Genomic DNA, 15,699 nt, shown 5'->3' on the forward strand with positions numbered 1-15,699 from the left:
GGTATGTTGCAAGATACCAATAACTGTTAATGTTTTCTTCCTAGAAGGCATTGTTACTCTATGTGAAATGTTAGCTGCTATACACTACCACAGCATCAACTATTCTGTAGTACTTATGACTACAGTTGGCAGGAATTAATATGAGACTTTAGTGATAACAAATTTTGTTGTCTGTTTTTTTTTCCTCTTTTTGTGACAGCATGTGTTTCTGCAGTAATACATAGTGTAGCTTGCTTGCTCTGTAGTAATAGTGGATATTTATTCCTATCTGTGTGGACTCTTAGCACAGTTACAGCTGCTCCAATACCTTGTACTAACATTTGGCACTGGAATTGTTATTTACCAACCAGAAGTATTTCTAAATTATTTAGATACCAAGTCTTAAAGGGAAGAAACAACTAACAAACATACTTGGTGTAAACCCAAGCAGTTTAGTATTAAGCTGGACAGACTGAGTTTGTATTTTGTGGTTTTTATCAACCGCCCATTTACAAATGTGGTATGAATGGAAGAAAGATGGAGAATCACAAGACAGGTCGGCCTACCTTGTTGTTTGAAAGACTGGTTTAAATATGTTTATAATGCTGTAATTCAGGTTTGATGAGAAGCCAATACCTTGCTAAACCTCAGTTTCAGATAGCCAGTGAGTAACTAAGGGGCTGGACATTCAGCTTGCATTCTGAAGTTCTGCTTGCTTCAGGTTCCACTGGTAAGAGAAAATATGCTTCAAGTTCACTAATTTTTATTATACCCCAGTAGTTTCAAATATGAGCAACTTCCTCAAAAAAGAGAGAGTATTTTTGTTGTTTCTAACTTTGAATTCAAAGGTAAACTGCTGGAGATGATGCCTGTACAAATTACTATACATCTTTTTGCCTTGAAATGGAGAACAAGTGTCTTTCCTGTTTCAATCAGGATTTTTGAGGTTCAGACAAGCTGTTTGATTTTTGAGCTGGATTTTGGTGATGCCAGAGTGTCACCACAGAGCTAAGCCAGGCTTTGCAGGAATGTTTGCTCTCTGTAGGGCTGCCTTCTTTGTGGAATACATTGGTCCAGGGGTTCAATGCCAACTTCTCTATCTGCCTGTGTAAGCATGGTGTATTTTGTTGACCTTGTCTTGCCGACATACATAAGTCCTTGCTGTGTATGTCCTTAAAATACTTTTCCAAAAGTAAGTGCTTTGAAACAGTGCCTAATTTCTTTAAATGGGAGAGGGACCCTACAGAGGAGACATGAGCTGCTTGGCCATGTGGGATACTGGGAGTTGTGGAGGGATGACGGTGCTGCCTGCAGAACACACAGCAAGCACGAGCAGCTGTGTATTTGAGGAGCATGGGGGAGCATGACAGGAATTGAACCGGGGGGGAGTGTCCAGGTCTTCTTGCAAGTACTTGACTTAAATCCAAATGTTTGCTGTGATCATGGTAATGATCTGCTTTCATCCAGGCACTGAGCAGCTGCCTTGAATGCTTGGCAGTGTTGCAGAGGCAGCGCAGCACTATTTGGTGCCGTTACCCAGCAGCTCCAAGTAACAGGAACTGTCTGGCCTCTTGAGGGCAGTTCAAGGAAATGCCTTTAACTTAGGACAGTAAGGTTGGATAGTGCCATTAGGAGGCCATAAATTTTAATTGTTTTCTGTACATTTCTTCAGTAGTGAGGAGTAGCACTTGCTCAATGCTTTAGGGAAAAGGCACAGGGCTGAAAGGTAGATACCTGTTGACAGTAGTAATTTCATGGTTTCAGTGTTTCTGCATGACACGTGCTGCCTGGACTCTTGTGCTACACTTTTGACTGCAAGCTATACTTTTAGGCTCACCTGATGGGAGGTCACTACTTTGTTCTTGGGGACCTATATCCTGAATGTTCATTGACTGGGTGTCACTGTTTGGCCTCAGGATCCTTTTGGAGCAAGCCTTGTATCTTTTTTCTTCCTTCTTTCTGTTTCCCCTCATTGCTGCTTGTTACACTGTTAATACTGCTTCTTCCCTCCAAGTTCATGAGAGTCATTGATGCCCGGGGCAGTAGAGGAGAATGAAACAGTGCCAGAGCTGAAAAGGGCTCCGGAATAATGCTCCCAGGTCAAAAGAGGAGGGAAGATAGTAATAAAAAGGTTGGTGAAATAATGGATGTGGGTACCACAAAGCTATAGAAAAGACAGGGACTGATGTGATGGCAGGTTCAAGGCACTGGGGTTGTTGAAGGGTAGAGAGTTGTGAGTGATACCAGGATGGGAATGAGGGCTGCTGCATCTTGACTGAGAAAAGATGGGGAGCTGCTGAGATAATACATTGTCTTGCTGCCACAGAGTGGTTATTTTTCCCCTCTTCTGTCCTTTCCAGCTCGTCTTTTCTCACTGCTTGTTTGCCCAGGTTTTTTGTCTGCTGAAATGAATAGGAAATGAGAGAAGTTCCTGAGAGCAAGGAAGGAGTATATAAATCCACAAAGCCTAGTCAAATCTCGGTGTCTTGTCTGAGACACAGCCTGGCCTCACTGCTAGGGTGTGCCTTGCTGCTTTTGTTCAGCTGCATTCTTGTTGCCGCAAACTGAGTATGGAGCGTGTGTCCTGTCAGGAAAATCAATCTTTTTCTTGTTGAATCATACCTTTTGCATGTTTAACCATGAAGACACTTCACTGTGTCCACAGGGGCTGCTGTGTGGGTTTTATATCATAAAAGCACTTCTTCACTCAAAATGTTGATTGTTTGAAATGTCTTGGGGCATACTGAGGCAGAGTCATTGTGTATCAGCACCAAATGAGTCTATTTTTTGACTAAGGAAACATTTTTATGGTTTGTAATTTCCTTGCTAGGAAGTAAATAGCAGGTAGACAAATGAAGGAACCTGCATTTCGAAAAATCTGTGCAGAATAAAAAACTTTAGGTTTTGTTATAAATCTTATGAAATAGGGGAATAAAAAGGGGAATGGGAATATGACAAGCCATAAGAAAATCATGGTCTTAATGTCTGTCTTCACCTATGTCCTGTTTAGTACTTTACCATGACCTTGCAATAATCCTTATTCTGGGAAGTTCACTGACTTGAGGTAATTGAACCCTTAGCAAATAAATCCCAATAATTGTTTGAAGTGTATATTGCTTATTTCCAAAGTAGTACCAGTTTATATATATAAGTGAAGATAACTATTAAAGTAAAAGATTACAATAGGTGAAGAATATCCCACAGAAGAATCAAGGCTGTGAACAAAAATCTAGCCATTCATAAATAATTTTATTTAGTTTTTTTAAAAAAATGGTAGAAAGAACTTGGATACATATCTTTAAAAACTAGAATGTTCATTGCCATAAATTAATTTAAAAATTAGTTATAAAGTTTTGCAAAAAGGAGGTGGACTTTGCAAAGATCATAGACTTTAAGACATTTTGATAAAAATTTGTGATCTGGGAAGCAAAATCTAAGATAATAGTTTGATCATTTTTGTGTGAAATGTATTTATTTTGAAGAAGTGGATGAGATTCCATAGCTTATGTTGCAAGTTGTTGGTTTCAGCTCATTTTCCTGTTGAATTTTGGCTGCATCTCTCATAAATTTCTGTGTTGTCAAGCAAATAAACCAAATTTAAAATCAAAATGACTAATGGCCTGTTAATTCCTACAGGGCAGGGCTGAGGCTACAAGGGAGGGAAGCAGGGGGAAAACTGTGCTGCTGAAGTGGATAAACAGGATGTCAATTTTCCATGCAGCTTGTCTGACTCTGTGTAATGAGTGTTTGCTCCATTTTTGAAAAAGATAGCTGGATTAATCATTAAAATCCTTTGTTAACTTGTAGACGGACAAAAATAAGGGGAACCATAGCTTCTTAGTTACCAAATGAGGAAGAACTTGTTACATTTTATACAGGACAATTCTGGTTCTTGTTGGTGATCCAGTGGTGATGGTCATCTGAGGTTTCCCAGGGGGCAGAGAGATGGTTGAATAGCTTGCATCTCAGAAGATCAAGGCTGATGCTCTCAGGCTGTTAGCCATTGGGAAATGCTATTCATAACTCTTAAAATCTGCTGGCATTTGCTTTACATATCATATACTCTGGTCTTTTAGAGGTTACGATAAGGTTTCGTTCTGCAGCTGCCCTCTTGGAATTTCCTTCAGCCCCTGCCCTTTCCAGAGCTTTCTTCACATCTAACGCCACATGGAACATGTTGCTCAGAAAGCAGTATGAGGCAGCAAGTCTGAGGAGAATAGAGTTGTTGATCAGCTACTCTTTTGTTTGCTCTGGCATAAGAGCTTGTTTTTTTCTTGAATCTGAGGGGGGGAAAAAATGGTTTTATATCTTCTGGGAGAATAGTGTTTGGGAGGAGAGTAGTAAAGCCTGAAAAAGGTGTTTATGAAGTAAAATACAGGTGATGTGAATGATGATTCCTTAATAAGTACACTGATCCTTTAAAGTAAAGTGCATTTGCTCAGAAAATGAAGGATTTCTACAGTCTTGTAGGAGAGGTTTTCCAAAAGCTCCCCATGCTCTTTCCTTCACTATATTGCAACTTCTGCCTCCAGTAGTTAGCCCCTGCCTGCCACTCCTCTTTGCTTTAATATACAGAATGCACTCTTGCTTTCTCACTGTCTGGAAGTCAGTATTTTGACTGTGTTGTGTGATGGGATATATTTGTTCTCTAAGGATTAATTGAGTAGATAGTGAAGTGTCCTCAGGTTGACAGTAGTGAACTAGGAAGCTGTCAGAACAGAAGAGCATGATGCGAGATAAAACTAAAAAGGTCTGAGTAAGGAAAAAGATAAACTAAACCGTTCTTGTGCCTTTCTAGTTCTGATGAAATTTGGGTTGACACAGAACTCTGTCTCTCATGTTCATGGCTCTTGCTTCCAAATCACACTTTCAAAATGCAAACAAAACAAACACTGGTATGAGTGGGCTCAAAAGAGCATGACTGGAGATGTGTTGAGTTTTTCATTCTCCTTGTGCATAGTCTAACAGCACAGTTTTACTGATTTTAGTAGCTGCTTGCTGGTGAAGCATTTCATAAGTCATTGGCAACAAATTACTGAAGCCATCAGTGGCAGATTCAAAAAAACACATGGAAAAAACTCATCACTTCCAGAATATACATGGGTACAGTCAGCTTTGTAGTACTGTAGCTCTTCTGTGCTTGAGTTGCTTGGCAGCAGAGTGCCATAGTGACTTGGTCACTAAATACCCCAAGTCACCAAATTTCTATTAGAGTTCCTGGTCTTAGCTTTGTTTCTGACAGAATGTTCACACAGGGTTCAGAAGGGCATCCTCAAAGGACAGTCATGCAGGTTGTGTGTCTGTGCCAGTGGGATTGGCATGGTGGCTGAAGTAGGGCACTGCCTGCTGACATTGCTCTGGCTCTTGTGCTAAAGGAAATTGCTGTAGGGCACTAGAATTTTAACTCAAGTTTTCCTTTGCTAAGTGTAGTTAGAATTCAATATTTCTGTTGTGAAAATTTAAAATGTCTCTCCATGTACATGGAGAACACATGTATCTGTGTTTTCCTAGTGTTCTCCATCATTCTATTGCCATGTTAGTAACAGAAATAGAAATATTTTTCACCAGTTCTTTTCATCTGTTGCCTGAAAAGCATAGACAAATTACATTAGGTTATTAATTGCAGGTATAATGTAGTGTATTCAATACAAAATCTCTAGAAATACAGTAAGAGTTTTATATTAGATATCTGCAGAAGACTGTACTCCATGCTTTGCATCCTTCCCTAAGTTGCCCACAGTTGCAACAAAAAAAGTCCTGTACTCTGCAGATTGGAAAGCCATGAGGGAGAGATTTTATGTTGGGAGACACTTCATGTGACTCTTTGCTATTACTCTGAACAGAATGGGATTCGTTGGCAAAACACCTTTTAAACAAATGTAAAATGCCTTAGATTCGGTATTGGTGATTTTGTGCTTGCATTTGCTATTTTTGTTTGCATTTTTATCTAAGTGATTGAGATGATCAAGAAAGAAATATGTTCCTGGAATATATTTGGTGGTGGTGGACATTAGCTTAGTTTGGTAGAACAAATGTAATACCAAAAAAGCCTATCATGATTTACTTAGGATAAACTAATTTTGTAACTTGGTTTTTAGCTTTAGATGGAGAGATAGGAGGGATATTTTGGGCATATGCCAGAGTATATATACTCCATGTATGGAGAACTGGCATACACTGACATATATGGAACTTAGACCCTCTTGTGGGGCACCATTGTGATGTGCAGAAATTTTATGCAGATTAAAATTTTTGATTGTATTTACATAGCCTATATAGATATTTTCAAAAATAGGTTTTAATTACTTTGATTTTTTTAATGCATATCAGAAAATACTATGTATGTTTTTTTGTGCTTTATCAGGTTCTGATAGCCTTTATGCAGATAATTATTTGGATTATGACAAAACCTATTCAATACTAGTCCCTGGTTTTTGGTTTGGTAGGTGTTGGTTATGTTTTGTTCTGGTTTTTGTCTTTATTTTCTTGATGGTTACCTCCCTTCTGTGCCTGAAATTCATCATAATAGGATTTGCATTCACTATCCCCCTTTCTGTCATATATTCCCTGTAATGTGTACTTGGGGTTGTTTGACTTGCCCAGGAGCAAGAGCTCTGTGGAGGCTGTTGCAAGTCGCAGCAGGTGAGTATAAGCTGGTAGCATCTCTGCACTAGTAAGCAGTATTTCAGTGGTGGGATACCATGCTGCTGTTGTGTGTGGTTTCTGCATTGGAGGTTTCAGGAGCTGAATGTTGGCTGTGGTCACTTTTGCAGCTGTACCACTTGAAGAGTATTCCAGCAGAACTGGGTCTGGCCATTACGTACAGAATATCTTTACTATCTTTCCTTGATCCTTCATGCCTCTTTACATCTCTGAAACTGTTTTTCACTGTAATGACTTTGTTTCTATTCCCATTTCTTGAATGTTTAGTCTTGCCCAAGAAAGGAAGGAGAACGTGATTCTCCTTAGCCCTGAGGTCCTTCACCTCTCTTTCAGGATTGATGTGCTAGAAAAACAGAGTTGTTTAAGCCTCTGCATTCTGTCAGTGCTGCAAATCCAAGTGCAGTGTACCAGGTATTAGATGAAATGTTCCTGTTGGAAAAATACTGCTTTACAGAGTTGCTGCCTTCCTCTCGTCTTCCTCCTTCCCTTCCAGCCTGTGACCTGTGGTAGAGCTGCCTTAACAAGGAGGTTGCAGGAGACCAGCTCCTGCTAACTGGTAGCATCCATTTTACAGTGAAGGGGTGCTGAAGTGGAGTATCTTGGCCACAAGCATGACGTATGGAGCAGTAAATGGCTAACGCTTTATTTATTTTAAAGTTGGCAAGTATTTTTAGTTTGATTTATTACTCTTTAAGAGAGTGTTTTCTGCCAGCATTTCAGTCATTCAGATTCTCTCAAGGAGGCAACATTTTAGGTTTTTCACAGTTTTGCTGGAGGAAATCCTTCAGTGAAACTGATGGGTTTGTAATCAGTTCAAGGCACCACTCCAATTTTCTGAGTATTTCACATAGTCAGACTAAGGAGAGAATGATAGTGATTAGCAATTGCCTACAAAAGGGAAATGTTAAAAGTCTGTAGGATTTGCCTTGTAAAAGGTCTGTAGTTCTTCAAACAATCACAACTGTGCTTTTATTTTATCATAGCTTGTTCACTCCCATATGTGCCTTCCCCTTCTTACCCTCTCTCTGCCAAGAAAAGAAAATAAGAAAGAAATGAAGAAACAGTAGAAAATATCTTGGCAATGGCCAAGAATACTCTGAGGGAGATGTTCTGTAGAAGGCACTATCAGGGACCTCCTGGCGCAGTTTTGAGTGTGATATACAACCATGTTCCTCAGTAAGTTACTCATCTTTGTGACATGTAGCCACTCAGCCCACAGGAAGAAATGTTTTGCCTGCTTCAAAACCAAGTCCCTGTTTCTGGCAAGAGCCAGAAGCATGGAAATGCAGGAAGATGCATTTAACACTCAGATTCTTGTGGGAATTTAACTGGGGTCAAGGAATAAGCATTGAAGCCAGAAATAATTTCTAGATTTGGAAGATGGAAATTAGGGGTAATACATTTAAAGTAATGGTTAGAGGATTTTTCCCCTCCCAGAAATCTTATATAAGAAGTATTTGTTTTGCAAGCCATTATATAGAGAGAGGTATAATACCCTCCTTCAGTAGCAGAGAGGAACAAACTCTGATGTGCAACTCTTCGGTGTGTCTTCAGTTACTAATTCAGAGCATGACCTTTCATGTGTGTAAACTCATTGTTTTTTATGTTATGGGCAGAAATGGGCTTTCTCAGGACAGAAGGCTTGATTCTGCAGTGCCCTGATGTCTAGATGTAGCTAGTCAGGAGTGCTCAGTCCCTGGCAGAGCCAGAAGTGGTTTATGAGTGAATCTGGCTCTATCTTAGGCTGTATTCAGTAACAGGAGAAAATCTTGGTTTTGGCTATTCTGTCTCCTACCACTGTTGCAAACACTCTTAACTTACATACTGAGAAAGTTGGGGAAGTTTCAAATGTTAAACTTGATGAATGAATTAAATGTGGCAAACAGCTGCAAATTAGGAGTTTTGCAGAGAATGCCATATGTACACCCCCAGATGTATTGCTTTCACCACAATCAGTGATTTTTGCATAAGATTCAGAGGTGGCAGAAAGTCCCAGGCCTGTTATTCAGTTAGAGTATAAGCCCACTGAATTTTCTTTTGACAGCATAGAAGTAAAATGCACTTTTTGTTGAAACATTTAGTTGTTCTCCCTCTCAAAAATGTTGGTATTACTCACAATGCCCTTAAACATTTTTTATTATAATTATTAACCAGAAGAGCATTTGGCACTAAAGCATGTCATGTTCTTTCCTGCTTTCAAAGTGAATATTTAGAAAAGTGGATTTCCATGTGTGGGTTTTTTTAAAGAATCCTTTGCATAGCTCCTAGGCACTGTAGCCTAGTAGATACATTTCACAGAAGTTCACAAATTTATGCTTTAGAGAAAGCACCATTGTTCTTGGAAGGCGTGACTCATGTTTTTCCTTTTTTGTGCCTTTGGAGGATGAACATTTTGGTTATTGAAGACCTGTACTGGAGCTCTGTGTGTGCTTACAGTGTTGATTTGTAAGGAAGTGCAGTGTGTTGTTCAGCTGTAAGGACTGTAAAGATGCAATGTAATGTGATGAAGACTAGTAAAACAGGAATCCTTTTTGCAGGGGAGAGTATGGGTACAGGTTTCTCCTGAAAATTAACATGAGTATTTTTACACACACTTCTTATATAGCACTTCCTATGCATCTACATGTCTAATTTGGGGAATTATATATGGTGAGCAAGTAGAGATTAAGGCAAGACCGATAGCTGCCAAGGTACCTGTGAATTACTCAGTTCCAGAGCAGATGAATGGAAAAGGTGTTATGTAGATGGCTGTTAAAGCCTAACATTTGTGGATTTATACACTGTTTTAAACAGAGTAAATACATCTTATTAACCCATTAATAGAAAAAAAAATCACTTACCATATTTATTTTTTGTCCTAGATAGATTCTGAAATTAAATAACTAAATTAGAAGCCATTTGGCATGTATCCTACTGATGGAATTATATATTTATTCTATTTTATATTGTTATGGTGTTTCTTTGATTTTTCAAATTAAGCTAAAATCCATGAAGATGGTAGCTTTAAAGTCTTGTGTGCTGAGTCCACTGACATGGAAGAAGGTTTGGAATCAAGAATGAATGAGAGTATACTTCTGCTTTAAATAAAAGATAAAAGGGTTGTTTTTAATAGGGAACACCAGTTAAAACAGCCTTAAATTCCATGTAGCTTTATCCTGTAGTTCAGAAAGGGTTTGTTGATGCTATGTAGAAGCATCAACAAACTCCTTTTTATTTGCAACAACCAGTTTTTCTTAAGCATCATTACCAAGGTCTGTACTTCTTCATTTACACTTGCATTTCCTAATTCTAAATAGTTCATGGGTTATACCTTCTAATAGTAAAATATGTTTCAATTAATGTCTAAATATTTGTACACTTAGACCTGACCTCATACCCCTAAATCACTTTGATAAGAATGTAGTTTTCAAGAAAGAAATGTCCCGTGATTTCAGCTTTTATAGTTTACTGCCTCAATCTTTCATATTTTGGTTACAAAAATGTATTTCTGTTTCCATGTCTTAAATCATGTGAAATTTTAGTATTTTTAGTATTTTCAGATGCTCTTTAAGTTTGAAAAAAAGACTTAACAATATTAAACTTAGAAAACTTTTTTTTCATTTCAAAGAGGATAAAAAACAGCTAAGACCATTCTATTTTCTGCAGTATTTTGGAAGCTTGCTTGTAATATTCTGCGTTGAACTGGCCTGTGGTGTTTGGACCTACGAGCAGGAAATAACGGTGAGTCAGAAAAGGAGGCTGCATTTTTTCAGCAGAAGAAAATGAAGTTTTCTATTAGCTAGCTGTTTTCTAATTGCTGTAGTATTTATCTCTGTTTATTATTCTGACAGTTTAATTTCAACTGATTGCCTTCATTTTAAACAGAGAATTCTCCTAGGAAAGCTTGTTTGTCTGTCTGGAAGGCCCTGTCTGGGTTTCCCCTTACCCCCTCTATATTTGAGAGCCAAATCCTTCATCCCCTCATTTAAGAACTTAATTTTTTTGTTAATTCTTGCTCAGGCAGGTTGTCATTGAAGTCTTTGATATTTTTAGCATAAATTATGAATTTCAGCCTTAAATAAGGATTTTGAGAGATGAGACAAGAGAATTTGAAGGGATTCTGTCCCAAAAGTTCTTTGCATTTTAAAGAGTGTACTATGTTATAAACAGACAGCATGTTCTTTCCATTGAGACTTGCTGTCTGCTAAAATCTGCACACTGCCTCCACAAGCTATAAATGCCAGTTTTAAGCAAAACATGTCTTGACTATAAAACACTCTTCTGTAAACTTGTGCAGAGGTTTTATCTCTGTCTAGTTTTTGTAACTACACCAACCTTTAATTTTCAAACTTGTAGCCATCATGTAAGATAATAGGTAAGTGGTGAGCAAATTAAACTGAAATGTAACTGATGGCTGCTATATCCTTACATCTTGTACTCATTCTGCTGGTACATTTTTATGAATAGAAGAACAAATATTTTTCTCTCAACTGCCAAGATATGCCCAATATAATGGTCTTTCCAACAGTGAATGACAATTATATTGCAGCAAGATGTGAGGTAGCTTCCTTGATATTTACACAGTACTTGGACCAAAGGAATTTCTGGCAGATTTGAAAGTCTGAAGTTACACAGCAGGACTTTGCATCAGAATTCATTCCCTTGCAGTACAGATTTGAGAGAGTTGTTCTAATATAATAGAGATTAAGGCTATTCCTTTGCTTTAAATATCAGCTCGTGTTGATTCATTTTAAAATTGGGAGTACAGACGAGGCATTCTTCATGTTATGGGCACAGCTGCCCTCTGCAGGGGTTTTGCCAAGGATGATTGTTACAACTAATATCCATGGTTTCACAAAAATCTTTTCAGTGGAAGCTGCCTGAAATAACATAGCCTTCACAGCACTGGAACATCCTTTTTCAGCCTTCACTATTTAGTTAGAAAACTTGGAGTTGTGGTGCTTTTTAGTCTGACCCCCAAGCTTTTGGCTATCTGCTATTCTACTGAAACCAAACCAAACCTGTGACAGTTTGATAAAGACTGGTATAGCCCTACCATATGTTATGTCATTGGTCATGCTGTTTCCCTTCAGAAGAAAACATGGCTGTCCCTTCAGCCTTTGCTAAAGTAAGCAGCACTGAATTCCATGTCTGCATCTTCTGCAGTGGGTCATAGCAAATACAGTTTCTCCTTTTTTGCTTTTCTTTGTCTCTTTTCTTCTCTTCCTGTATATATATATATATATATATATTTATTCCTCATCTACAGAAATACTGGTTTGGGTTGGGTTTTTTGGTTGCTGTTTCTTTGTTGTTTCCTCTTTCTATCTGATTTATTACTATTACTCCCTTTGTCCTAACACTACTGCTCTTCATGTGATGAGGTAGGTTTCCTGCTTCTGAGAACCATGGTAAATATGGCAGACTTGAAGAGAACAGTTATTTTTCCGTGGTTCTTCCATACCTGTGCAGGTCATTCCCTAGAATGTGCTTCCTCTTACTGGATAAAGATAAGATGATTCCCTCTTAAAACCGTAGAGTTGTCTTGATGTCATATTGGTTTCAGTGTAGCATTAAATCACATGAGCCCCTGGTGGGTTTCAGAGATCAGTTGGCATTAGTGTAGGTGGGTGTGTAGTGTAGTGTGGGTGATGTTGTCAGAAATGTCACTGAGGCATAACTGCCTCTGCTGATGCTGTTTGGGCTTTCCTTGGTAATTGGACAAGTTGCTCAAAGAGTCCTTGCATAAACAACTTTCCTTCCAGTTCATGATAGCTCTCAGCATGTAGTGTTCCTCATGACTAACTTATTCCACCTACAAGATTGAAAAGCCAGTGTGGGTCCTTGGCTTATTTAGGCATTGATCAAGCTTTGATAGTCATTAGAAAAATAATAATGAGTAATTAGATCTCTGTGGCAGACTGAGCTTTATAGAACTTAGGTTGAAATCAAACTAGTATCTCTAGTTTTTGTTTGTTTACACGAGTATTGATGCCTAGTCAAACAAATGCATGTCAATCATGTATTATTGTGCACTACCATGTATATGAGCTGACAGGAGGATATTGAGAGATACATCAATGTACCTATTACCTGTACAGTTTTAGCTGTAGGCATTCTTGTAGCAAACACACAGATTCTCAAATCCCTCCTTAGGTCCAGCATTCAAATTGCTTTCCTACAATGACGTTTGAATTGTTTTGCTTTGCTTTTAATTTCCTTCTCTCACTTCTTGAGTATTATTTTTTCCTGCTTTCCGTTGACTTCCTAAAGAAGTGGAATGTGTTTAACCCAAATAAGTTAATTAAAAAATAGTCTAGCAAATATGAACTTAATTGCAGCACTATCAAATATTATCCAAAGAAAGAAGAGTGCTAGCTTACAATGCAGAGGAAAGAGAAATGCATTGAGTACAAAACTAAATTAATTAGTTTATTATAGTGGCCTGTGTAAATGTTTGTGATAGAAATATTCTGCTTTTACATATTTTTAGTACTCTACTGCTAAAATATTTTTCATGTGAACTATTGTGAGCTCAGTGCAAAAATCTGCTAAGTGAAAGGCATGTTAAATTTCTGGGACCTATTAATTCATTGATTATATGAAGCTTTACTAGGGCATCAAAATATTAGTATAACTTATCAGTGGTAATGAAATGTTATCAAATGTTCCTATTTGTGTTACGGGTTCAGGCAGGCATTGGTTGTCTCTATATTTTTGCAGAGCATCTAGCACAATGAGGACCAAGTTCCTTGGGAAGTAGTGTGCAAATTTTCTTTTCTTAGATAACATTTGTTGCTATCTATAGAATACCCTTACTGTTAGCTTCAAATTGATTCACACAATGGAGTGCACCAGCACCTCAATTCTGAGTTGTCAAGAGAAATAGTTCAGGAATCCTTTCAGAAGAAAAGATTTTCACAAGGCTTTGAGTGTGTTTGGGGAAAAAAGGTCATAGGCCCTTGTCTACACTTCCTTGTTACTCTTTTTGAGCAAGTTACTGAAATGATGGAGCACATTCAGAGTATCTGCATGCAGGACTCCAGACAAAGACAGAAAATGGTTGAGAAGACTCCAGGGATAGAATTCATCTCAATTTTACATATGTAGAAGTTAGACATTTAAATCAAAGTTTTTCACCTTAGACAGTGAAGTGGATTTGAGACTTCAAGGCAATGATTCATCTGTTTAAATTTTTTATCTTGAGATGAATTTCTCCATTTGGCTGCCTGTTTATTTCTATTATCTAAGACAACACCAGAGGGATACCTAAACTAGGGCAGACAAATACCACCCCTGATGACTTGGATGGGACTCTGTTCAAGTTTTATGTCAAGTAAAAAATCTGGTAATGATATAAATAAATAGTACCAAATCATCCCAGAATCTCTCCAAAATTTGACTGCTTTTCAGTGTACATTAATTTGTAAGCAAAGGAAACAAATAACTTTTCCTTGCTATTTTAAGAAAGGCTTGTAAAGTATTAGTATCATAAAAATTGCAGCAACACTTGTTTTTGTTTTGTTCGTGTACATTGTTATTTTAGTCATTGCACTGGAAAGATCTCAGTATAGATGTAACCTGTGGGTTTGGAGCCTCAAGCCTACTGATCCACTGTGTGAGTCACTTCTCTCTCCTTGCTCCAGGTTCCAGTGCAGTGGTCTGATATGATCACACTGAAAGCCAGGATGACCAATTATGGCCTACCTAGGTACCAGTGGCTGACCCATGCTTGGAATTTCTTCCAGAGGGAGGTAAGATGATAGTTAATTCATGAACTAAAGGAGTACCTGCTCAGTGAGTGTTATTTATCTGCTAAAGGAAGGGTTTGGTTTTAAGTGACTAGGCAAATAAATGCAAGTTCATTCACTATAAACACTGGGTAGTGATGCTGTCTTATAACATCACTTGGTACCCAATTCTTTGTTTTTTGTAGACCCTAAAGATACTTAAACACCAAAACCAGAGTGTTAATAAATTCATTTAAATTGCTAACATTCTCAAATCCTTTCTCAGTAAGGTTAGGACACCAATACCTTTTAGGATTACTATAGCATTAAAGGATATGATGTATGTAAAATGAAAAATCTTCAGGTAAAGTAAAATGACTGTGTCTATATCTTGTTTTAATATTAAACTGTGCTCCCCTTCCCATAGGCTCTGTTAGTTTCCTTTCATGGAGCTGTCATGGTTAAGATATGTTTAGCTGGAAAGGAATGGGAAAGGAAGTTTCCAAAAAGATGCCAACACTGTCTCTTTGGCCGAGGTTTGTGAAAGTGATGAGGGTTTTTATTTCCTTTGACTGGGGGGTGGGAAACAAACCAAAAAGCTTCCTTGTGTATTCACAGCTTTGCCCTCTAGCCTACTAAAATTCAGAACTGTTTTTATAGAATGAAGTATTATGTTACAGAAACACAAAATCGCCCAAGGTAAAACTCATTAACTCCAAATATAACTCACGTGCAGGAAGAGAACTCTTTAAATGCCTGTCATTGTGCTGCCCTTGTTGAAATGTTGAAATCTATCATTGTTGCACAGATTTCCTGTTTATTTAAACATTTCCTGGCAGCACTTGGTTAGTCTGTATTTATACTAAAACGTGAAAGAGGTTACATACCAGCCTCACCCCCCCTCCCAGTTCCCTGTTCTGGCCATGTGAGTGCTCTGTGAAACTGAGTAATTCATAGGCAGGTAGAGTGTTTATGTTAGTAATGTACCTGAGATAATATAATCAAATGGGCTCTATCAATTTGCCTTGACTAGAGATAGTACTGTATCTCGGTTTAAATGTATAGGTTGATTAAATTAAATACTGCCTCTTCTCCTAGCTGTTGTAGTTTCATCCTAATGGCTGGTTATAATATGAATATTAGTAATAAAACTTCAACTAAGCCTTAATTTTTCTAGGGGAGAAGAATTTCCTTTAGAAGTTAGATTTTCCTTATGGGACCTGTGACCAGATGAATGATTTGGATAGCTGAGAAAGCTTTTACAGTTTCTACTTAATTGGTTGGCTCTGATTTATATTCCATCTACTCACAGTTTAGATGCTGGATGTATGAGCCTGGTATGTGCTTT

At 38.0% G+C, this 15,699-nt stretch overlaps 1 protein-coding gene across 3 annotated transcripts in view; it reads left to right on the plus strand.

Annotated features, from left to right (window-relative positions):
- TSPAN12 (tetraspanin 12) overlaps positions 1-15,699 on the plus strand; it is a 40,229-nt gene that overhangs the window by 16,733 nt on the left and 7,797 nt on the right. For 2 of the 3 annotated variants that reach the window (XM_015628805.3, XM_015628806.3), the window contains 2 exons: positions 10,288-10,362; positions 14,268-14,375. In XM_015628805.3, coding sequence (XP_015484291.1) covers positions 10,288-10,362; positions 14,268-14,375 — 183 coding nt within the window. The remainder of the gene's footprint in view (positions 1-10,287; positions 10,363-14,267; positions 14,376-15,699) is intronic. The other variant, XM_015628807.2, reaches the window with a different exon arrangement.

This window comes from Parus major, chromosome 1A, assembly GCF_001522545.3.
Source record: "Parus major isolate Abel chromosome 1A, Parus_major1.1, whole genome shotgun sequence".
Lineage (NCBI taxonomy): Eukaryota > Metazoa > Chordata > Aves > Passeriformes > Paridae > Parus > Parus major.